The sequence below is a fragment of the Zingiber officinale genome, chromosome 2A (assembly GCF_018446385.1).
Source record: "Zingiber officinale cultivar Zhangliang chromosome 2A, Zo_v1.1, whole genome shotgun sequence".
Taxonomy (NCBI): Eukaryota; Viridiplantae; Streptophyta; class Magnoliopsida; order Zingiberales; family Zingiberaceae; genus Zingiber; species Zingiber officinale.
In genome coordinates, this window is record NC_055988.1 from 131,967,665 (window position 1) to 131,991,119 (window position 23,455).

Here is a 23,455-nt window from a genome sequence, read left to right on the forward strand (position 1 = left end):
TTTTAATATTTAGGGATTAGAAATATCATATCATATTAATTTCTATCTATATTATGAATTTTTTTTAGTAAGATTTTTTTTTTCTTTCTTTATATGATCATCTAAAAATTGCCGTCTAAAATTTTAATTTTTTTCTTTTTTAGTCTATTATGAATGATGCTTAATTCTTAATAATTTTTTTTAATAGTTTCTTTCTTTTCTTTTTATTCTCCTCTATTTCCCTTTTAGTCGGGATAATTGCTATCTGGTCAGCGTTACATTTACTCAAATATGCTTAAAGAAACCATAATGACATTATCCACTAAAATTGATATTTTTAGAAAAAAAAAATAATAATTAATCACTTGCTATTTTGGGGCCACGAATGATCCGGTGACCGACCCCTTGGCTGGCAGTTCTATCCTCTCTTCCTCTCTTCCTCTGCCAAATCAAATATATACTGCCTCGATACGTGCACCTGTCTCGCATCTAAATCTTGGTGGATGATCAGTGACGATCGATATTAACGCAAGGTAATCTTTTTACCTCCTTGCTTTGTGGCACGAATCCCTGTTGTTTCGCAGCACTAAACTCGTCGTCTTTTCTTATCCAAGAAGAATTCTCGTCTCTCAGTCTTGTTGCTCTGTCCTTTTTGTGGTTCAGGTTTTTCAGCGGTCGTTGCATCTCGGAGAGATCTTGGTTTCGGCGCGATGATAGGTTTGTCGGTGACTGAGCTCGTTGGTCCGAGATCACAATTTGACATTCCAATCCAGGATACGATGGCTGCTCTTGGAAAAGTTTCGGTCGCTCTGAGCCTGCAAATTCAGCATCGCCCCATCATTCCTGGATTGCCTGACGATGTGGCGAAGCGCTGCCTCGCACTTCTTCCCCGCATTGACTTCCCCCTCGCGGCGGCGGTTTGCAAGACGTGGAGGTCGTTTATCCAGAGCGAGGAGTTTCTTGCCATTCGCAAGCAGGGCAATAAGCTCGAGGAGTGGATGTTTGTCTTGACTAGCGATGCCGGAAGGAGCCAGAGGCGTTGGGAGGTCTGGGGAGCCTCGGGAAAGAAACTGAAGGTGCTTCCGCCGATGCCTGGCCCGGTGAAGACCGGGTTCGCCGTCGCCGTACTGGAGTCTAAGTTCGTCGTTGCGGGTGGATACGTCGGCGCCGTCGTCGATGGCGGCTCGGAAAACGTGTCGGACGATGTCTATCAATACGACTCGCGGCTTAACAGGTGCTCGATTTTCAGATTGCTTTCCTGGTTCACGTCTCGATCAATTTTCAGATTGCTTAATTCTTTCTAATTTTTTTTGTTGCAGATGGAGCTCGCTAGCCAAGATGAACGTTGCCCGTTACAATTTCGCATGCACTGAGGTGAATGGAATGATATATGTTGTCGGAGGAGTTGGATCCAATGGAGAAAGCTTATCGAGTGTTGAAGTTTACCACCCGGAGAAGAACATCTGGAGCTTGGTCGAAAGCCTTCGCCGGCCGAGGTGGGGTTGCTTTGCTTGTAGCTTCGACGGCATGCTTTACGTGATGGGTGGCCGTTCTAGTTTCACAATTGGGAATTCGAAGCTGGTCGACATCTATAGCCCAGAGAAAAAGTCTTGGTGTGAGATGAAGAATGGTTGTGTCATGGTGACTGCTCATGCCATGTTAGGCGAGAAACTGATCTGCATGGAGTGGAAAAACCAGCGTAAATTGGCTATCTTTGATTCGGTCGATAAGTCATGGCACAGTGTTTCCGTGCCAGTTTCAGGGAGTTCGGCTGTGGGGTTTTGCTTTGGGATATTGAACAATAAGTTGTTGCTTTTCTCGATGAGTAAATTCCCTGGATATAAAACTCTGTTGTATGATCCAGGTGCTCCAGTTGGATCACAATGGCAGCAAACATCTTTGTTTGGGCCTTCTGGTTTTTGTTTGTGCAGTGTAACCATAACAACGTGATGAATAATAATAATATTATTATTAATAATGAAAGCATAGTTCATTACTGAATCAAGATTTTGGCAAGTCATAATTAATAGAATTTTAACATTTGACTTTGTATTCTATCTATCCATCTATCTATCTATCTACACAGTAGCAGAAACAATTAAAGTATACATGGCTGGGACCTCCAAGTAGTTGAACAAATGTGAGAATACCAAAAGCACTCTAGCCAACAGAGCTCATCTTCTGCTTCCTTCTTTCTTTCAATCTAAAACTGCATGCCAAACTGGGCAAGCAGCAGGTGTTAGCCTTCATCTTTTTCTCCTCCTTGAATTCTTCACTCGGCTTCCCCACATTGAAGCAACAGGAAGTGATTCCACAGAGTTTGAGGGTCTGATGATTGAGCTGTGGGAGAGTATTGGCATCGACCTCAAGGAATTCTGCAACTTGTTTTTGGTTCGGTACAACTTCATTGTCTCGAAGAAGCTCCGAGAGCTTCCTTTTTGCAGCATCTGGCGAAAAAGACTCGATGGTGGAATTAAGAACTGTGAATTGCTTGTTCATTTGGAAGTTGGGACTGCTTAACCTGGAAGGAGTCAGGTCTGAAGAGAACATAAATTAACCTCTAATTAATGGTAATTAAGCTTGGTTGCAACTAAAACAAAGTCTCATTTCAACTAGAAAAATAAATTATCACCTTTTCTAGTTTGTAAAATCTCTAAGAGTTTCAGTATTGTTTAAATACTCCCATACATTTTAAGCCCTACTTAATTAGTTTGCTTCCACCATTGTTTCACATATTTCCATTGACAAAGATATCACTGAATTTCAATATTGACCATTAAAGGCTTTGGTTCATTGGTTTTGGTTATGTGGGTGCAGCCTCTCCAAAGGGAATCTCCTATCTCCATAGTTTTTCATCTTAACAAGTCTTACTTAATAATCAGGTCTCATTTGTTGCGACAATGCATGGAAATCACAGTGATTTAATAGTTTGACAATAAATTTTGAAGTAAAAAAGCTCAGAGATGTAGTGTGGTATTGTAAATTATTTTGTTTATGAATATAAAGATAAGATTTAACTTTGAAGTAGTGATTATTATGTAGGAAAGCTCATCTTGTTGCTTAAGTAACCAAGGACTAAGGCAGTCTCAACCTTACTTTTTTAGTAGATCGACATAGGATTAGATTAACCTAAGTACATTGATGGTTGACTTAGTATAAGCAGTCTGGGTAGCTAGCTTATAAAATGTAAGTAGAATCAACCTACAAGTTTTGTTACGTCAACTTACTACCATTGAGGTAGCCTATGAGATTTTGGTAATTTGATCTAAAGTATTCGCTGGGGTTCTAATGGTCAAGAAATCAAGGTTAGATTGACTCATATGCTTTGGTAGGTTGGTTTTAGTGTCTCTATTAGGGACTTTTTTTCACCATGGCTTTTATCTATAGGGTGAGGTAGAAGTTAATTTCTCATTTGAACTAAATTCATATAATCTTGAGAGGGTAGCTCTTCTAGAGGGGATCTAAAAGTATTTGCTTGGCTTGTATCATTCACTAGGTCTCTAGCATTGAGGGTTTACATAGTATGATTAAGGAAGATCATGGTAAAGTAAGCAAGCATACTTGGCGGTTGACTCGGCTAAGAGAAGTTTAGTCCAATGGTGTCTTGATCTAGAGAGAGTCTAAATTAAAGAAGGTGTTGGCCTAGTGAAAGTCTAGATTAAGGAAAGCCTCTGTTAATGAAAGTCTAATTGAGAGAGGTGTCATGGATTGGCTCTGAAGTCCTTCTATGTCCACTGTTGTTGTTGCATTGGATGCAAACTACCAAATATTTTACCTCCATTCACACTGACAAAATCATCTTCACAATCAGAATCCAGCCACCCTTGTGAATCAAAGAAGGCTTCTTCTTTACTCTCTGCAAATACATAACCTAAATAACTTAGCCAGCCACATTCAAAAAACACATATATAATAAATATATAAATAAAAACACTAAAGAGAATTCTTGATATAATGCAGCCTTGATCTAAATTTCTACTGCCTTCAAAGGATCAATGAAATATGGCCATCCTCCTTTTCAAACATTTGTAATGGTTATGCAAGTTAGGGTAAGTTCCTCTTTGTCCCTCTAATTACTCTTGCAAAATGCATTCTAAGTTCCAAAAATGTCCTAGATTTCCAATTTCTATTAGTTTTTCCCTTGGTCAGGTGATGGAAAATATCATCTGATATGAGATTAGGTAGCTCTCTTCATTAACATTTAAACAAAGTTAAATCTTTTTTCTTATAAAACTATCAGTCTTAATTATCAGCATAAGATTAGGAGCTCTCCTCAATCTAATTGATACATGGTTTAACAATGATAACTACTTAATCAAATCTAACCATCAAATAAATCTTGATCACTCTGTACAATATAAACAAGTCACAAGAAGGAAAGGAGAAGCATACCTAATGCCAAATGCTTTCTCTCAGAATCCAGACCTCGCACAGTGGCCTCCACATTGAGCAGACTCATGGCCTGAAGAGAAGTGAGAAGTGTTCCGAGATTGAAGACCTGAAGGGGGTCTTTAATATAAATGGTGAAGCAAGAGATTGCAAGTGGAAAGTCATTGTAAAGGAACAAGAGGAGTGGAGGCTTGATGAATTGTAAAGCAACAGTGACGTTGAAGAAAGAATTGATTAGGAAGATTTGATGAGTGGTGGGAGTGGGGCAAAAAGTGAAATCATAGTGGGGTGGCCATCATATTGCATTCCCGTGTGGGTCTCAATGCTTGATTACAGGGGTGCTTCCATCTGCATGTGGACTGAAAACTTGGCATTTTTTGGCTTTTAGATTAAGTTTTCAGTTGTTAAATATGTTTCTAAAAATTGTTGCTTTTAATGTTCACAAGCGAACTCAAGAGAGCTTGAAATTTAGCTTGAGTTAACAACGGTGCAACAAGTGAAAGATACCTCATACCCAAAGAAAGGAATCTCAAATTCTTTTTTTTTTCTCTTCTAAGTTCTTCCTTCATTTTGCTTTAACCAACGCCACCACATGCTCCCCACTTGGCAGGCCTTTTTTCTCTTCCTCTCCTATCTCTTTTGTAGGACTGAATGGCCAATTGAGGGAATGAATAGCAGCAAGTAATCTGAAACTCTAAAAAATCCTTTTTCTCTTGCAAGTAAAAGATCAAATTAAAGCAAACAGAGAGAAAAGATAGTAATTCTAACAGAAGAATATGTCTTTGATCCTACTGCACGATTGATTGATTTGTTAAGTGAATTATCTCTCGTAAACCCCGCTACAAAAAATCTCCATGAAGAAGGATATAAAACATTGCTCTTTTTAACATAAGATAAAAATAATTTGCTCAAAGAGATAAATGTCGCATTCTTTCTTCCTCAAAAAATATAAGTAAGCACAAGAGAAAAGAAAGGACAATACCAAAGATAAAATCCTCTCAATAGACAAAGCTCTAGGAGCCATCGACAGAGCTTAGGAACAAAAGGAATGTTGTATTGTGTTGATTGTAAGTTGATGCTCTTTGAGGTCCTTATATTCATCTATTTATAGCCTCAATTAAATTCATACACAAATAAGCTTCCATAGTTATTTTTACTCAACTCCAATTGATTGAAAACATCTCAATCTATTAAATCACAATGATAGCACCCCCACGGCATGGTGTGGTGTCAAAACGCTTGGCATTTCTATCAAGTAGCGAGGGATCAATTTCCAAGCAAGGCGCACTTGAGGTGATCAAATTTCTTGTGACACATGGGTGCTGCGTCAGGAGTTACCTTGTTTCTTGGATTTACTTGGTGAAAGGAATGTGAGGTCAGATTATTGTACTCCAGGATTAGTCGGGTTGTAGACTAAGACCGGACAGTTGTAAGACTGTCACCATTTAAATTTACATATTATGTATGCTATGCTAACTCTGTGATATAGGAGCTTGAGGTTAGAAGTTGGCTGAACCAAGGTACTCTGAGCTACCAGATAGGATCCAGGCCACCGGAGTCCAAGCAACCGAGAAGGATATAGGTGCCTAGAAGAACATAAAGTCACGACAGAGTTGGATCGTATGATGCCTACCTATGGTCACCTGGGTGGTATATGGGTGACTGGAAAGGGTTATCAAAGAAGCTACAGATAGCAGCCTCTCACAACACTTTTGATCGACTTCCAACTCTCATCTTGCTCCAAAATTCTGATACAACACCCATGTGTTACTTCAACAACCACACTCGACCTTGGATCTTTAAAGTCTTCAATATACTAATTGTTCAATTATTTGGTTTATTCTTTTGTGCTTTAAATTGTAAGGAACGATAAACAAGTTACCATTCCTTGGATTTTTCTAACACTGGACCTTTGTCTCTGAATCGTTGTTTAGAGGAGAAGGTTTTTAGTGGATTTCCCATCAGAAGAGGTCAATGACTATGGATGTTGGACTAGCGGTATAGGCTGTGAATCAAGTAAAAATAAACGTGATCTTGTGTTTTATTTTTACTGTGTACTTGTGAAAAATGTAAACAAGTGACACGTGCTATCCCCCCTCTAGAGCTCTTTTTGATCACACAATTAGTATCAGAGTGGAGGCGTTCTGAATTGGTGCAATCATCATTCGAGCATTTTTTTCTTCACTTTATTTTATCAATTTTTTATGTATTTTATTTTTTCAAGTATTACTAATCTAAGACCAAGTCTTTGCACATTCTTTCTCATTTTGTTTTCTCAAAAGAGTTATTTGTTTTTGATGACCCATCAAGAAGGCTATAGCATGGCTCGACTGCCTCTCTTCTCTGGCGATGATTTCAGCTACTAGAATAGTCGGATGGAGTACCACTTGAAAACCTAAGTGGAGATGTGGATTGTAATCCAAACTGTTGGAACCCCAAGACTATTTTGATATGATCAATAAGTTAAGTTAGGTTCTGTCATGTTTTAACCTTGTGTCTAAGTGTCTAGGAACTTAGGAGCACAGGGAGTCGAGCAAAAGACGCAACTAGCGAGAAAGACGAGACGGGAGGGAGCCGACGGGCTCGGTGCGTTTGAGGTACGAGGCGCTGCCGAAAGAGTACGCGGGCGGACAATGGAGGTGCGCGGCGTTTTTTAGGGACGAGAAGCCGGAGCGGAGGGTTGCTCGAGAAGACCGAAATTGGGTTCGAGTGAGCCTTATTTCGGTTGGTTAAAATCACCCAAACGAGCGGAGCCGGAGAGGAAGACCCAGACTGAGGTGAGCAGCACCGGAGTAGAGGACCCGGACCAAAAGTCAACCTTGTTGACTTTACTGGTTCGGGCGCCCGGAACCATTCCAACCACCCGAAATCAAGTTTTGACCAGGATGGCGTCAAACGCGATCCGTTGCGAAGGGGATAAAAGTTTATTCCCTCCCAGGCGCCTGGAACCCTTCCAGGTACCTCGACTAAGGCTATAAATACAACATTGGTCCAGAAGCTTTCAATCAACTCAAGAATTAGCAATCCAACACTTGTGTGCTTTCATTTTTAGTTTAGCTTTTGTTTTTTGTGCTTTCACTGTTGTAAGAGACTTCTCCGCCTAAAGGAGATATTCTAGTGCTCGTTTCATTCCTTGGATTAACAACCTCCTTGGTTGTAACCAAGTCAAGTCTGTGAGCCTCTTTCCGTTTATTACTTTCTGTTTATTTAATTTATGCAAGTGTTTATTTGAAAGTTCGAGAAGGGTTGTTCTTTTTATTTTTTAGTCTATTCAACCCCCCTTCTAGCCGACCCAACGATCCCAACAAGTGGTATCAGAGTAAGGATGCTTCAGGAGGACTAACCGTCGATCGAAGCAAAGACGATGGCTGGACTGAGCATATACCCGCCGAAGTTCGAAGGGGAATTCGCTACTTGGAAAAAGCGAATGCAGGTATTTTTTTTAAAATGGATTTTGAGTTATTGTTAATTATGGAATTCGGTTTTACAGCACCAGAAGGTAAAGAGAAATATCAGTGGACAAAAAAGGAGCAGGCCAACTACGTGGCAAACCGTAAAGCAGAGTACCATCTGCTGAGCATTCTTCCGCCACAAGAAAACCGAATCGGCAACTACGACTCTGGGAAGGAACTTTGGGAGAAGTTCCTTGAGCTACATGAAGGGACGTACTTCGCAACTAGCTCACCAACTTGCGACTTGGAGAAGACTAAACAACTGCGCATATGCACTCGAGAGTTAAAGAGCTTATCATCGAACTTTCGAATCTCAGAGAAAAGGTAAGTAACCGAGATTTGCTAAGGTACGCACTAAATTCTTTTCCTAGAAATACGAAATATGCATCACTAGTAGATGCCTTTTATATTTCTAAAGACTTAGAAAAATTACTTTGGAAGAATTATTCTCGACATTTGAAGTGCATGAATCAAGATGTGCAGGTACGAATGAGTCCAAGCACAATGTCGCCCTCAAAGCATTGAGAGACAAACCTGAGTCAGAGTCTTCTCTCGATGACGAGGAAATGATTATAATGGTAAGACGTTTTAAGAAACTATGTAAGTCTAGAAATACTAACCATCCACAGGGTAGAAAGAAAAGGACGATCCGTTGCTACCACTACAACGAAGAAGGGCATGTCAAGGACAACTGCCCCAAGCTAAGGAATAAGGACAAAGACAAAGGTAAGAAGCTTGTCCAAAAGCGCAAGGTCTTAAAGGCGACGTGGGATCATACGTCGTCCGAATCGAAAGTCGAGGTCTTCTTCGCACTTGTATTAATGGCAAGTCATCAAGACAACGACTGTGATTTAAGCTATTCCAAAATGAGCATCGATGAAGGGGGAGCTACTTTAGAAGAAAACAGTAGTTCAGGGGGAGACACGGATAACGAGATCGACAAAGTAAGTTAGGTACGATCTCTTCCTCCCGATAAACTCTTTAAGTTTGTTAAATTATTAACTAAAGACTGTTGCAAGTTAGAAAAGGAAAATTAAAAATTTAAAAGTAATTCTAGCTAAGTCTTGCCCATTAGAAGAGTTAGACAAATTAAAGTTAGAAAATGAAAATTTGAAAAGACAAATAGATTCTTTAAAAAATCATGCATGTTCCCATAATACAAATTTTAGAAAATACAGTAATTTAAATTGGTATTTTAGATATCACCAGGGATAAATTAGAAATATTTCAAAAAGGTATATCCCTAAGAAATTTTTAGTTAATCCAGTAAGCTGGAACCTATATTGGGTTCCAAAGTAATGTTTAACTTGAACTATTAATTAGATTTAGCGCTTTCAACGAAAAAATTAAACAATTAATTTCTTTATGAGGCTTTGTTTAAGAAAGTGGTTGTTGCTCCAATAACCAAGAAGGCCTAGTACCTTGCCACTATTTGGAAGCTAAAATATTGAAATGAAATGTTTAATTAACTTTCTGATAAAACATTAAAGTTAAAATTAAATAATACTTTAGAAAGTCTTTCAAATATTTTTTTTGGAAATTAAAAAAAAAAACTAAACAATTTTCTGGCTTAAGTTTTTTGCTTAAAAAATTCTCAAAAAATAATTTTTTGCTTGCAAAACTTAGAAATTTTCAAATTTATTTTTTCTTAGAAAAAATTTCTTGCTTAAGTTTTTTGCTTAGAAAAATTCTCAAAAATAATTTTGATTGCAAAAACTTAGAATTTTTTTTCAAAATTTTCTAAGTTTTAACCCTTAGATTTTTCTTGGAACTATGTGATCAAAGGGGGAGAAGGAAAAGTATAAGTCTAGGGGGAGGTAGACCAATTTTTTCTATAATTTTTCTATCTTTTTGCACTTTATTGCAATATTAGTTATTTCATTTTATGTCTATTTACCCTATCTTAACTTGGGTTGTTCACATCAAAAAGGGGGAGATTGTTGAAAACCCGAGATTGTTTGATATGATCAATAAGTTAAGTTAGGTCCTATCATGTTTTAACCTTGTGTCTAAGTGTGCAGGAGCTTAGGAGTACAGGGAGTTGAGCAAAAGACGCAGCTAGCGAGAAAGACGACACGGGAGGGAGTCGATGGGCTCGGTGCGTCTGAGGTATGAGGCGCTGCAGAAGAATACGCGGGCGGACGAGAAGGAGACGACGACGTTTCCGAGGGACGAGAAGCCGGAGTGAAAGGTTGCTTGAGAAGACCGAAATTGGGTTCGAGTGAGCCTTATTTTGGTTGGCTAAAATCACCCAATCGAGCGGAGCCGGAGCAGAAGATCCGGACCGAGGCGAGCAGCATCGGAGCAGAGGACCCAAACCAAAAGTCAACATTGTTGACTTTACTGGTCCGGGCGTCCAGAACCATTTTGGGCGCTCAGACCAGTCGGGCGCTTGGAGCCATTCCGGGCGCCCAGAATCAAGTTTTGACCAGGATCGCGTTAAACACGATCCGTTGCGAAGGGGATAAAAGTATATCCCCTCCCAGATGCCTGGAATCCTTCCAGGTACCTCGACCAAGGCTATAAATATAACCTTGGTCCAGAAACTTTCAATCAACTCAAGAATTAGCAATCCAATACTTGTATGCTTTCATTTTTAGTTTATCTTCTGTTTTTTGTGCTTTCATTGCTGTAAGAGGTTTCTCCGCCTGAAGGTGATATTCTAGTGCGCGTTTCATTCCTTGGATTAACAACCTCCTTGGTTGTAACCAAGTCAAGTTTGTGAGCCTCTTTCTGTTTATTATTTTTTGTTTATTTAATTTATGCAAGTGTTTTTTGAAAGTTCGAGAAGGGTTGTTCTTTTTATTTTTTAGGCTATTCAACCCTCCTTCTAGCCGGCCCAACGATCCCAACACAAACAGGATTAACGCTCCCCACCATTGAAGGAGTACCACTCGTTTGCGACAGATGGGGCAATTCCGCTAAAATACAAATTGAGGTGGATGCGAAAGCTACTTGGACTTTACAGTGCAGCTTGACTAAAGAGGAACTAAACTGAGTTGGACCATTCAACGGTGTAAAGGATCTTTGGAACAAGCTGATCGAGTTTCACAAAGGAACCTCTGACGCTAAGGCATATATATAACAGAGATTTGCTTCTAAATAATTTGTACAATATTAAAATATAGGATGGAGAATCAGTGAGCCAATTCTACATCTTGATCCAAGATCTACTCAACGACCTACACTCAATAGGACAACCTATCAAAAATTATGACTTGATCAGGTATACCCTAAAAGTGTTTTCGAGAAACACCTTGTGGGCGTTCATGGTCGATGCCTACAAAGTTTTGAGAGCCCTTTAATTTCAAAGGTAAAACTATATGAATTATTTTCTAAATTCAAACCGTATGAACAATCTAATGTTACTCTTGTGGAAAAGGTATTACTTTGATTCCAAGTAAAATCAAGATAAGGAGACTAAGGCGAAACCCAAATCCTGAGTCGAACCTGAATTCGAAGATGTGCCAAATTTAGAAGATTACAAGGAGATCATCTCAGAACTAGTCAATATCTAGTTCGGAAGCTATTCAAGAAGCAAGAAGGGTTTCATGAAACACGAGTTCAAGAAGATGATCTAAGGCAATGCTAAGTAGTTGGTCCGAATCATGTGTCAAGAGGCCTTTCTTCGGGATCTTTCATGCTAAAAGATTTTTGTTGGATATAATTATCCCTATTAAGCGGACTTATTTGTAAGTTGCACACGTGAATATGATTCGAACCCTTTAAAGTGATCTAACTTATGTCTAGTGGGTTTCAGGTAATTGGATGTGGATCTCATATGTGTAGAACCTATAGTCTCGCATCTATTATCATCTATGGGCTGATAATAGATATGCACTATATAATGAGTTGGTCCCCAGAGGATTAGGTTAATCTTGAGACGTCTCTTCGTTCCCCATTGACGAAGAGAATTCGGCGCCGTCAACCCTAACTTCTCTAGAAGACCTACCTTTTCCTTCCGCTGTTTCTTCTTCCACAGGATCTTCTTGACGACGCTAAAGGATAAAGATATGACTCTTCAATCAGGTTCTTTGTCATTATATTTATGTATTATTTACTTTCTTATACCATGTTCTCGATGAAATGAAGATTCATGCTCATATGTTCTTCTTTTTCCTATACGAATTCTTATTTTGATTGTATAGAATTCATGCGGCTTAGGTTTTTACGAGAATCATCAATTGGTATCAGAGCCAAGTTTCTATTTCATCGTTTTCATTGACAATAAAGTTTAAATTTTTCGTCGATTTATTGTTTGTATGCTAGATTAAGTTTTTCTAGTATAATACAATTATTTGATCGTCGAAATCTTTTGTATAGAAAATCTAGGAAAGACTTGATCTTCCATGTAGCAATGGTTTAATGGATTGACTTGGTCGATCAATCGATTACCAAACCTAAAACATCGAACAAATAGAAATTGATTAAGAATTTTTCTTAAATAATTTTTCAGCCTTAAACTCGCGACTACTTCAATTATCAATATATTGGAATTGGTTTTAATTGATTGATTGTTTCGGTTTCAATTAATTTTTTTTAATCGATTCGATTAAATTTATCGTTAATCGATTGAAAAAAATATTGTTTCTTTAAATAAAAAAACTATTTAATGAAATAATGTTTCGTTAAAATATATATACATAGATATATCTTACTATTTTATTAAAATTCTTTCCCCTTTACTAACTAATTTTGGTGAATCCTAAAATAAATTTACGTTAATATCCTTTTTTCTATTCACACTAAAAATAATTCCAAGGTCTATTAGTAATTCCACAAATGAAACAATCAGTGATCTAGAGTTCGAGACTCAACTGCGGCATATTATTATGAATTTTTCTCATCATTAATTTTCTCTGGTTGTTTTATATAAAAAATAGAGTTTTCTTTAGTCCCACATCTTAGAATTGACAACATTATGATCAAAGAAGCTTCTATAAATATTTTAGGCCGATAATGTTAAAAAATATACTTTTCTTAGTTTTTTCTACTAAGATAAGTATAATATTAAATTAAATTAAATTTTTTTCATAGGAAAACAGTAAGGGTGACACTAAAAAATCTAAACAATTCAGATTTTCAAAGACCCAAAAGTCAGGTGGTTTACCCTAATGACTTTACTAATGACTCTACTTTAATATTTTAATGCTAAAATATTTTAATTAATATAATTTCATTATAAAGAGTCAATATGATTTCAATGTATTATATTATACATGCGACACGTGTGCACGATCACTAGTATATAAAATAGTTCCTACTGTTCCATGATTAAAGTTTTTTTAAAATACTATTTCAACGTGAACAGTTCAAAGAGATAAAAAATTTACATTGTTTCAATATTAACAGTAAAATAAATAAATAAATAAAATAATATTAAATACTACTATTTAATTGTAGAATTAAAGGAAGCTCTTTCGTAATTATATATATAATTACGTGGTCGTATAAATTAGACTTTCGAATTGATTGAGATAATTAATTGGATCATACCAATCAATTAGTATAAGGTATCAATCGATTAAATAAGTCTAATTTTATGTTAAGGCTGATTAAGTAATTTCTGTTCGAATTAAATTCCTAATATTTTCTTAGGTCTATCTACACAACGTGCTACTAAGTTAAACTAATATGTCGGCCTAAAGGAAGGCACCTGAGGTAGATTTAGTATATTTTGTGTTGGTAGACATATATCTATGCTAAAAGTAATCGACCCAAAGGAAGGTTACTTTTATACCAGATATATGCATAAGGTAGCTTACAACTATGGAACAAAATATTATTTTATTCAAATTATGCACAAAATATGTCGGCCCAAAGGAAGACATATTATGTGGCCGATTAAGGTTGTGAGCTATGGACCAAAAATACAACTCATATAAAGTATCATATTATGTGCACAATGGGTCAGCCCAAAGGAAGACACATTATGTGACCAATTAAAGTTTGAGTTATATTAGAGAGTATCGCTAACAAATAATGTGTCGGTCCAAAGGAAGATACATTATGTTGTACTTGGTATCTCATAAAGAGCTCATTTATATACATTTAAAATTTTATTTTATTTGCATAATTTTATATTACTTATATGTTCTTAACTTTAGTTAAATTACGAATTTAAATAAATTTCTCTCTTTAATTTTAGTGCAATCTGTAACTGCCAGCATTAATTACATCCCAACACTAACTAGTTCGAATTTTGCTGAATGGAAAGAATACGTAACCGTAATCTTAAGCTGCATGGACTTAGACTATGCATTAAGAAATGATCACCCCGCGCCTCTGACCAGTGCTAACACTATAGAGCAGAGGGTTGAATTTCAGCTGTGGGAGAAATTAAATCGCATGTGTCTGAGTATCATGAATCTTTCTATACCAGTACCAATAAAGGGCTCAATAACGGAGGGAGAAGATGCTAAGAGTTTTCTGAACCAACTAGCAAACCGATTCACCTCAAATGAAAAGGTCGAGACTACTACACTTCTGACGAAGTTGGTAACCATACGGTATAATGGTAAAGGAAACATAAGGGAGTACATTATGGAGATGTCCAATATAGCGACAGTTTGAAAGCACTAAAACTCGATATGTCTGAGGGTATGCTAGTGCATTTCGTCTTGATGTCTCTGTCTGCACGGTTTACTCCTTTTAAGATATCATATAATACTCAAAAAGAAAAGTGGGCATTGAATGAGCTTATTGCCCAATGCGTGCAAGAGGAGGGGAGACTAAAGATTGAGACATCTGAGAGTGCTCACTTAGCATCTGATTCTCAAAGTATGAGCAAGAAACGAAAGAGGATCAATAGCAAAGGAAAAGGAAAACAAATTGCAGATTCTGGAGGCAATGTCCATAAGAAGCACAAGAAGCAGGATAATGAATCCACTTGTTTCTTTTGCAAGAAGCAAGGTCATATGAAGAAAGACTGCCTCAAGTACGCCAACTGACGTGTAAAGAAAGGTAAACTTCTCAACTTTGTTAGTTCGGAAGTCAATCTAGCTATTGTACCCACTGACACTTGGTGGATAGATACCGGTCCTACTACTCACATAAGTATCACTATGTAGGGTTGTCTTAGGAGCCGACTTCCGCTTGATGGTGAAAAATACATCTATACAGGAAATGGAAAGAAGGCTAAAATCAAGTCGATTGGTACTTTTAGGCTTTGTTTAGGAACCAATATTTTTCTGAATTTTGAAAATACATTTATTGTACTGTCTTTTCGACGAAATTTAATTTCAATTTCTTGTTTGGATAAATCAGGTTATTCTTGTTCATTTAGAAATGAAATTTTTAGTATTTTCTTTAATTCAGTGTTGGTTGACAATGGTTCCTTGGTTGATAATCTTTATAAATTGAACACCTTTACTCCTATAGTTGATAACGTGATAATGCATAGTATAGGTACGAAACGCAAATTGACTAACAAGAATTCTTCCATGTTGTGTCATAGGCGTTTAGGACATATATCAAAACAACGCCTAGAAAGGTTAATGTCACATAAAATTCTCGATTCCCTTAACATGCTAGACTTTGATGTCTACATAGAGTGTCTCATGGGGAAGACCACCTAAAAAAGGAATAAGGGGGTAGCCGTTGTAGTGATGTTTTGTAGTTAATACATACGAATATTGGTAGACCATTCCCTAAGGCATCTTGGAATGGACACACATATTTTATTAGCTTCATAGACGACTATTCCAGATTTGGCTATCTGTACCTTATTCATGAGAAATCACAATATTTGGACATGTTCAAAATTTTCAAAGCCGAAGTTGAACTTCAACTAGGTAAGAAAATTAAAGTTGTCCGATCTGACTGTAGAGGTGAATATTACAGTTGATATGATGGATCAGGTGAACAACGTCCAGGACCTTTTGAGAATTATCTTACTGAGTGTGGAATTATGCCTCAGTATACTATGTCTGGTACACCCAGTCAGAATGGTATAGCTGAGCGTCACAATCGAACCCTAAAAGACATGGTAAGAAGTATGATGACTTTTACTTCTCTACCAGAGTCCTTGTGGGGTGAAGCACTCAAGACTGCAGTTTACCTACTCAATAGAGTACCTAGTAAGGCAGTAACTAAAACTCCATTCGAGATGTGGATGGGTAAGAAGCCTAGCATTAGACACTTACACGTCTGGGGTTATCCAGCTGAAGCTAGGCCTTACAAGCCTAATGAAAAGAAACTGGACTCAAGAACGGTTAGCTGTAATTTTGTAGGGTACTCTGAGAAGTCAAGACGGTATAAATTGTATGATCCCTCTAATAGATCCTTATTCGAAATGGGAAATGTCAAGTTCATTGAGGATGGTGGGAGTGATAAAATCAGGGAAATATCTTTTGAGGAATGCGTTGGGAATCCTCCTGTGGTTAGTACTAGTGCGATCAGTAGCGGTATGGTTATTATACCGCACATTATGGGTATCACACATCTAGTAAGCGTAGTGAATAAAGATATTCCCATGACATCTCCAATGCAATTGGAGGAACCTACCACTAAAATTGAAGTATTGCCTCATATTGATGAGCAAGTACCTCAACCACCTCAAACACAAGTGCTTTTAAGGCGATCCACAAGGTAACGGAGAATCACAAATTTTCGTGATTATGTTTATCTCCAAGAGCATGATTTTGACATAGGGTTGGAGAGTGATCTTATATCTTTTCAAGAAGTCAAACAATGGTCTAATCCTGAAAGGTGGATTAACACCATGCAAGAAGAATTAAAGTCTATGACAGACAATGACGTTTGGGAACTTGTCGAATTGCCTGAAGGAAAGAAGTCTGTTGGCTGTAAATGGATATTTAAAACCAAGCGGGATTCAAGGGGTAATGTCGAAAAGTATAAGGCTCGTCTTATTGCCAAGGGATTCACTCAGAAAGAAGACATTGATTACAAGGAGATTTTCTCACCTGTGTCGACGAAAGACTCCCTTAGGGTAATCATGACACTTGTAGTTCATTATGATTTGGAGCTATATCAAATGGACGTAAAGACTGCATTCCTCAATGGATACATAGAGGAGTCTATATATATGGTGCAACCAGAGAACTTTGAGTGTAAGGACTCAAAGCACCTAGTATGTAGATTAAAGAAGTCCATTTATGGTTTAAAGCAGACGTCCCATCAGTGGTACCAGAAATTTAATCAAGTGGTTACCTCATTTGGATTTAAAGAGAACCCCGTTGATTAGTGCATATATGTCAAGTTCTGTGGGAGTAAATTTGTTATACTTGTTTTGTATGTGGATGATATATTGCTTGCGAGCAATAATAAGGATCTACTGCTTCAAACTAAGTCATTTCTATTTGACAATTTTGAAATAAAAGATCTTGGTGAAGCATCATTTGTTTTAGGCATACAGATCTATCGTGATCGTTCAAGAGGCATTCTTGGACTTTCACAACATGCCTATATTGAAAAGGTGCTTGTAAGGTATGGTATGCAGAATTGTACACCCGGTGACACACCTGTGTCAAGAGGTGACAAGTTCAGCTTGCAGCAGTGTCCACGACTTGAACTTAAAATAAAGGAGTTGGAGCAATTATTATATGCGTCAGCAGTGGGAAGTCTCATGTATGCACAAGTTTGTACTCAACCAGATATAATATTCATATTGGGGATGTTAGGCAGATATGTTAGTAACCCAAGACCGTCATATTGGAAAGCAGTAAAGAGAGTGATGCGGTATTTGCAAAGAACTAAAAGACATATGCTCATCTAGTGGGATCTATATTTATTTTATTGTTCTATATTTGATAATAAAGATAAACATTTTGTTTTGATTATTGTACGTACTTAAAGTTTAAAATATTGATGAGAATTTATATGTTTGTTTAACACTCTGACTGTGATATCACTATTTACTATTGCTGTTTAGCATTTGGTATTTGTAAATATGATAAAGATTTTTTTTTAGAATCATAAAGTTGATCATGATTTTCTATTGCAGTTTAGCATAAAGTATTTTACAAATATGATCTGACCTCTTTTGAAATCATCTTAGAACCAGTTGAAAATTGACATGTATTCATCACATTTCATGTAATTTCCACTCTACACATCCACATCTTGATCTATGTCATTAATGACATTGGTATTGTGATTAATGTTGGGGCTTGTTACGATCATATACAGTAGTTATGACCTCTTTAGTCCTATACCAATGAAGTTAATGGACCAGATTGTTTACAGGGGTATTTTGTACCAATAAAGTTTGATATCAACTAAAGTTTTACTTGTATTTCACATACAACTCACATATAGTCAAAGTGGGAGATTGTTGGATATAATTATCCTTATTAGGTGGGCTTATTTATAAGTTACACACGTGAATACGATCTGAACCCTTTAAAGTGATCTAACTTATGTCTAGTGGGTTTTGGGTAATTGGATGTGAATCTCATATGTATAAAACCTATAGTCCCGCATCTATTATCATTTATGACTGATAATAGATGTGCACTATATAATGGGTTGGTCCCCAGAGGATTAGGGTAATCTTGAGACGTCTCTTCATTCCCCATTGACGAAGAGACGACGCTGTCAACCTTAACTCCTCTGGAAGACCTACATTTTCCTTCCGCTATTTCTTTTTCCATAGGGTCTTCTTGACGACGCTAAAGGACAAAGATATGACTCTTCAATCAGGTTCTTTGTCATTATGTTTATGTATTATTTACTTTCTTATGCCATATTCTCGATGAAATGAAGATCCATGCTCATATATTCTTGTTTTTCCTATACGAATTTTTATTTTGATTGTCTAGAATTCATGTGGCTTAGGTTTTTACGAGAACCATCAATTTTGCCTTTGAGACTTCCTCATTTTCATGTATTTAGTCAACTTTGATTTGTCAAAACCACTATACGCCAAGCCTTTAGTCGCCCTTGACTTGCCCCCAGGGCGTAGCACAGACGGTGGGCGCATGGTATCTCTGGCATAATGGCCAGGGGTCGATTCTCAGAAACTGACGACCTGGGGTTTACCCCGCCATGCGCCTATGACCTGTGTACCTGCATGAACCTCCCTCCATATCCGTGGGGCCGGCACTAGGGGGGCCGCTAAGGTAGCGGATCTACCTTTTTTTTTTTTTTTTAGTCGTCCTTGACTTGCATAGACTTTGCACTTGCCAAATAGTCAATCCCAACTTACTTGGACTTTTATAGTTGTTAAAGTGTTTGATCAATTTTGACCTTGTTGGACCATCCATTGGACCACAATCTCAATATTAGGTAACTTCTACTTGCACATTTGACACACAACCTCAGCAACTATAATATCATCTAATTTAATCTCTTACTCAAACATCAAAACTACATTCTTAACTGAATGATTTCAATAATAAATTATTATGTTAACTCTTTAAGATTTTGTTTTATATGTTTTATTATTTTCATTCACCTATAATCATTCCCCATTTTGTTTGAACATAGTTGACTCAATCATTCTTTAGTTGACAGAAACACCTACCGTAAAAGCCTGTCACTTACTTTTTCAGTCACCGTGATTTACATCCTCCTGTGTTAATCTTGAGATGAGCTGGCGAGGGCGCTGGGGTTGAGCGTATTTACCTTTTGTCACTTATATGCTAACAGTTGTGCCTCCATATATAAAGTTGAGATAGTAAATGGAATGAAGTTTACCATTTGAGGATGAGAAGTCAAATCTCGAAGTTAATAGGGTGTAAATCTCTGTACCCTATGTAACTCACTCTCCTATCCACTTGTCTCCTCAATCACTGTGATTTACTTCCTCCGTATTTATCTTGGGACAAGCTGACAGGGACGTTGAGGGCGAGCGCTTCGTCTTTTGCCACTTATATGCTAATAGTTTCCCTCGGGACTACGGTGCAATGGAAAGATACCAAGTTGTTATCTAGACATTCGCAGTTCGATCCCAGCTACGACACATTTGTAGAAATTTTTCTTCCAAATGGAATGCATAATCATAGGATGTTAAGTTTCTGGGCCATCTACCATAAGTACTTTCTAATTTATATTGGTAGTCATGACAAAATTTCTATGTTATATTGGTAGTCATGAAAAAATTTCTATGGTACTGAATTGATAGCCTTAAATTCAATGGTATCTGGATTAATATTATCTTATATGCTAATAGTTACTCTCCAATCGACTCAAATCCTGAATAAAATTGCAAGCTTATCTACCAATATATAATGTCTCTAGTCGACTCATATCTATATGAATCAATAGCACATTCCAATCAACTCAATTGGCTTTAACGACACATGTACTCATCCAATGGATACTTTTAAAATCAATTTAAGACATTTTCAGTTGACTCAATTCAAATAGAGATAAACCTATTTTCTATAGTCAACTGCCTATATGACCTAAGCTACTTTAATCCACAGAGCTTTCTTTCAATCAACCCCAGCTACCAAACTAGAAAATTTTCATTCATGAGGAAAACTCTCACAATTGACTACCTAATCAACTAAATTAAACATCTCTTTAATTGACTAATCTGCTCGAGGATCTCAATTTTACTTAAGATTAAATCATCTGTTAATTATGACTCAGAAAACTTACCTTGATCGAATACACACGTCTTGGTAGGTCTCTACTTGAAAATAAATCCAAAATTATATTTCATTTTAATTTCTCAACCTCACATTCAATGTCATCTATGCTTCTCACTCAGGGGTGCTTGATTCACATAAGAAAATGTGAATGAGAATGGGATTGATAGAAGTGGGGAATGGGAATGAGGGGTTTCCCATTCCCCTCCTTTTGCTAGGGAATGGTTCATTCCCATGTTTGGGGTAATGAATCCGTGAGACCCACCACTAATCCTCCCAACCAAACATCCACTTTCAATCCCTTTCCCATTCCCCACTCTCATTCCCTCCAACCAAGCACCCCCTCAGTCTATTTTACAAAGCCTTCGATCCCTTAGATCGATTTAACCTTTTGGACTTTGTCATGTCACCCTTCACCTTATCTTTGAGTCCATCTCTTTCTGAGCCTCTAAGCCATCCAACCAACATCTTAGTTATGTTTGTAAGCACAACTTAACACCTATCTAGTCATATGAACCTTCCAACTCCCAAACACCTTCCAATACTTTTAGTCAACCTTAACCTTTGGAGCATATTACTAAGATCTCTTGAATTTTTATATAACTTGCCAATTATCTAATCAACTCTCTCATTGTACTTTATAATTTCTTCATCTGTCCTCGGGGCATGATGTCACGGTAGGACATCTAGTTTTGTCACCTAAGCACCCGCGATTCGATCTCCAACTACGACATATTTGTAGGAATTTTCCTCCAAATGGGGAGCGCAATCAAAGGATGCTGGGCGTCTGGGTTGGCTATCGTGTGCACTTTCTTATTTACCCTGGTGGCCGGTGGAAAACTTCCGTGGAATTGGACCAGTCATCCCCAGAGATAATCAATGAGTCTAACTGAGATTATCAATTTTTGTATAACTTCTTCATCTATTAGAACATCCATATTAATATTAATACGTGAATATTATAATAACTAAATAGTATTATAAATCAATATAGATGATTGTTATAATACTCACATATTAACCGTATTCAATTCTTTTAATGCGGTTAATGAACCAATTTTATATAAAAAAATTTAAAAATTAAGAAAATAAATTTTAGATATAAATAATAAAAATACATAAATGAATAATGAGACACACAAATAATAAATGTTAATATTGTTAATGTTAAAATGAATAAAACAAGAAGGAGATGTTAATATAATAGTTCATGTTATGCTATTTAAAGAAATGTCATATATTAACATTTAAACCAATATAAATATCTTTAGCCTCCTAAATTTATGTTTTTAAATCCTCTATCAACCTTAATCTACTTCGACTTTAATTATATCAATCGTTATATCTGTAGCTACATATTTTTTACACTTGACCAAATATTAAACGTACAATAAATTAGACTGAAAGCACGCGAATATACCTAAACAATTTATTAATATATATTATATTTAATAAACACGAAATAGGTTGTTAAGTATGAATAAAAAGTCATTTCTAAAATTAAATTATTTGATCTTATCCAACCAATTATCGAAATAAAATCATTTAGGAATTTAATATAATGATATCCATTTTTTTACATAGTATATGTTATCAGAGTAAAAAACAAATGATATCGTTTAGTGTCATCGATTCCAATAAAATATAGATAAATTATAGAGGACTTGTTGCAGATAAATGACGGTGACATCGTTAATGCCATTGCTGTAAGCGTGTTCTGTCGACAGCATGCATTTCTCAAACATCTTGGCCACAATACAAAGCGGACAAAAAAGTAGGCAGCCACATCTAGCTGTATCCAACATCTAGCTGTACCTATGCCCCTCCGATCTCATTTTCCTTGGTTGATTGATTCAGCCAGCACAAACCAATTATCCTCCTGCCGACTCCCAAACTCTCACGTAATCACTCACTTTTACTCTCACTCTCGCATGCAGTTACAATCAGAGTCAAACAGATATAGATAGTTAAATAAGTCATTTTTCATCTAGACTTAATTTTTCAGTTCTTAACACCAAGGAGCTCACTATATAATGGATCGGATTAAAGTATTGATTAGATCTTCCAGAGCTTAGCTCTTTATATTTTTATAAGGTAACTCTCAGCATATAGTTAATTGATCAAAAATGTCTATCAATCGGATTTTCTAGAACTTAGTTCTCCATTTTTCAAGAGCATCTTCCAGAATTTAGCTCCTCACGCTTCAAGGTCAAGTTTTACAGTATATGGCCGGTTGGATAAGGAACCAATCGAACATCCAGAGTGCAGTTCCTCACTCCTCAGGGGCACAATCCCCCGCTTATGGTCGGTCGACACAAGAGCTAATTGGACTTATGAGGCTTATTTTCCCACTTCTCAACGCCAAGACACACAAAATATATCTGGCCGACCCAATTGTCGGTCGGACCTACAGGGCCTAGCTATAAGGCCGATCAAATTGTCTCCAATTGACAACATTGTTAGATAATCATAATAATCTGTCAGAGAATAATAATTATTGATTCATCAAGGAATATTCCGCTACCATAACATATACATACAATGAGATATTCCTCTGAGGATGGTGGTACATCTTCCATTACCTGACGTTACTTGAAATATTTTGATATAAGATATTCTTAGCCGCCTTATTATTACAAAGGCTATGAAAGATAGTTCATATACATGTAACGGAACCTCCTTAAAGGGTGGTTGTACATCTTCCATTACTTGACGTATTCTGACACCTCATTATTACGGAGGTTCTGAGGGTCAGTATAAAAAGGGGGTCCTCTGCATTGGCCAAGTAACTTTTAAACTGGAATTGAAACTTTAACTTTTACATTACACGTATACATGCATCTACGCTACTGTTTATCTTCTTCTCCACTTCTGACCCTTGGCGATAGGAGAATATGGATGGGCGACCAACCCAGAGGACCACCTCCTTAAATTTGAGAATGTCGTCATCCTTCACCAATATATGAATAACGTCAAATGCCGAGTGTTCCTTACCACCCTCTCGGGCTCGACACAAAGATGATTCAACTGGCTCCCAGTTGAGTCCATCTATTGCTTCAAAAATTTTCGAAAAATATT

General features: G+C 37.0%; 3 protein-coding genes across 3 annotated transcripts; 2 read left to right on the plus strand and 1 right to left on the minus strand.

Annotated features, from left to right (window-relative positions):
• Nucleotides 1-390: 390 nt before the first annotated feature.
• On the plus strand, nt 391-1,956 carry LOC122042353 (F-box/kelch-repeat protein At1g67480-like). The gene is made up of 3 exons (XM_042602413.1): nt 391-512; nt 643-1,213; nt 1,299-1,956. The coding sequence occupies exons 2-3, from the start codon at nt 690-692 to the stop codon at nt 1,927-1,929; spliced, it is 1,155 nt and encodes a 384-aa protein (XP_042458347.1). The 5' UTR covers nt 391-512; nt 643-689; the 3' UTR covers nt 1,930-1,956.
• Nucleotides 1,957-1,995: 39 nt separating this feature from the next.
• LOC122042354 (uncharacterized protein At3g27210-like) lies at nt 1,996-4,524 on the minus strand. Its single transcript, XM_042602414.1, has 3 exons — nt 4,372-4,524; nt 3,755-3,835; nt 1,996-2,516 (listed from the first exon to the last, which is right to left on the minus strand). Exons 1-3 carry the CDS (start codon nt 4,436-4,438, stop codon nt 2,140-2,142), a joined length of 525 nt encoding a protein of 174 aa, XP_042458348.1. The 5' UTR covers nt 4,439-4,524; the 3' UTR covers nt 1,996-2,139.
• A 9,886-nt stretch (nt 4,525-14,410) lies between these two features.
• On the plus strand, nt 14,411-14,770 carry LOC122044002. The gene has a single exon (XM_042604552.1). The coding sequence runs from the start codon at nt 14,411-14,413 to the stop codon at nt 14,768-14,770; it is 360 nt and encodes a 119-aa protein (XP_042460486.1).
• The last annotated feature ends 8,685 nt before the right edge of the window (nt 14,771-23,455 follow it).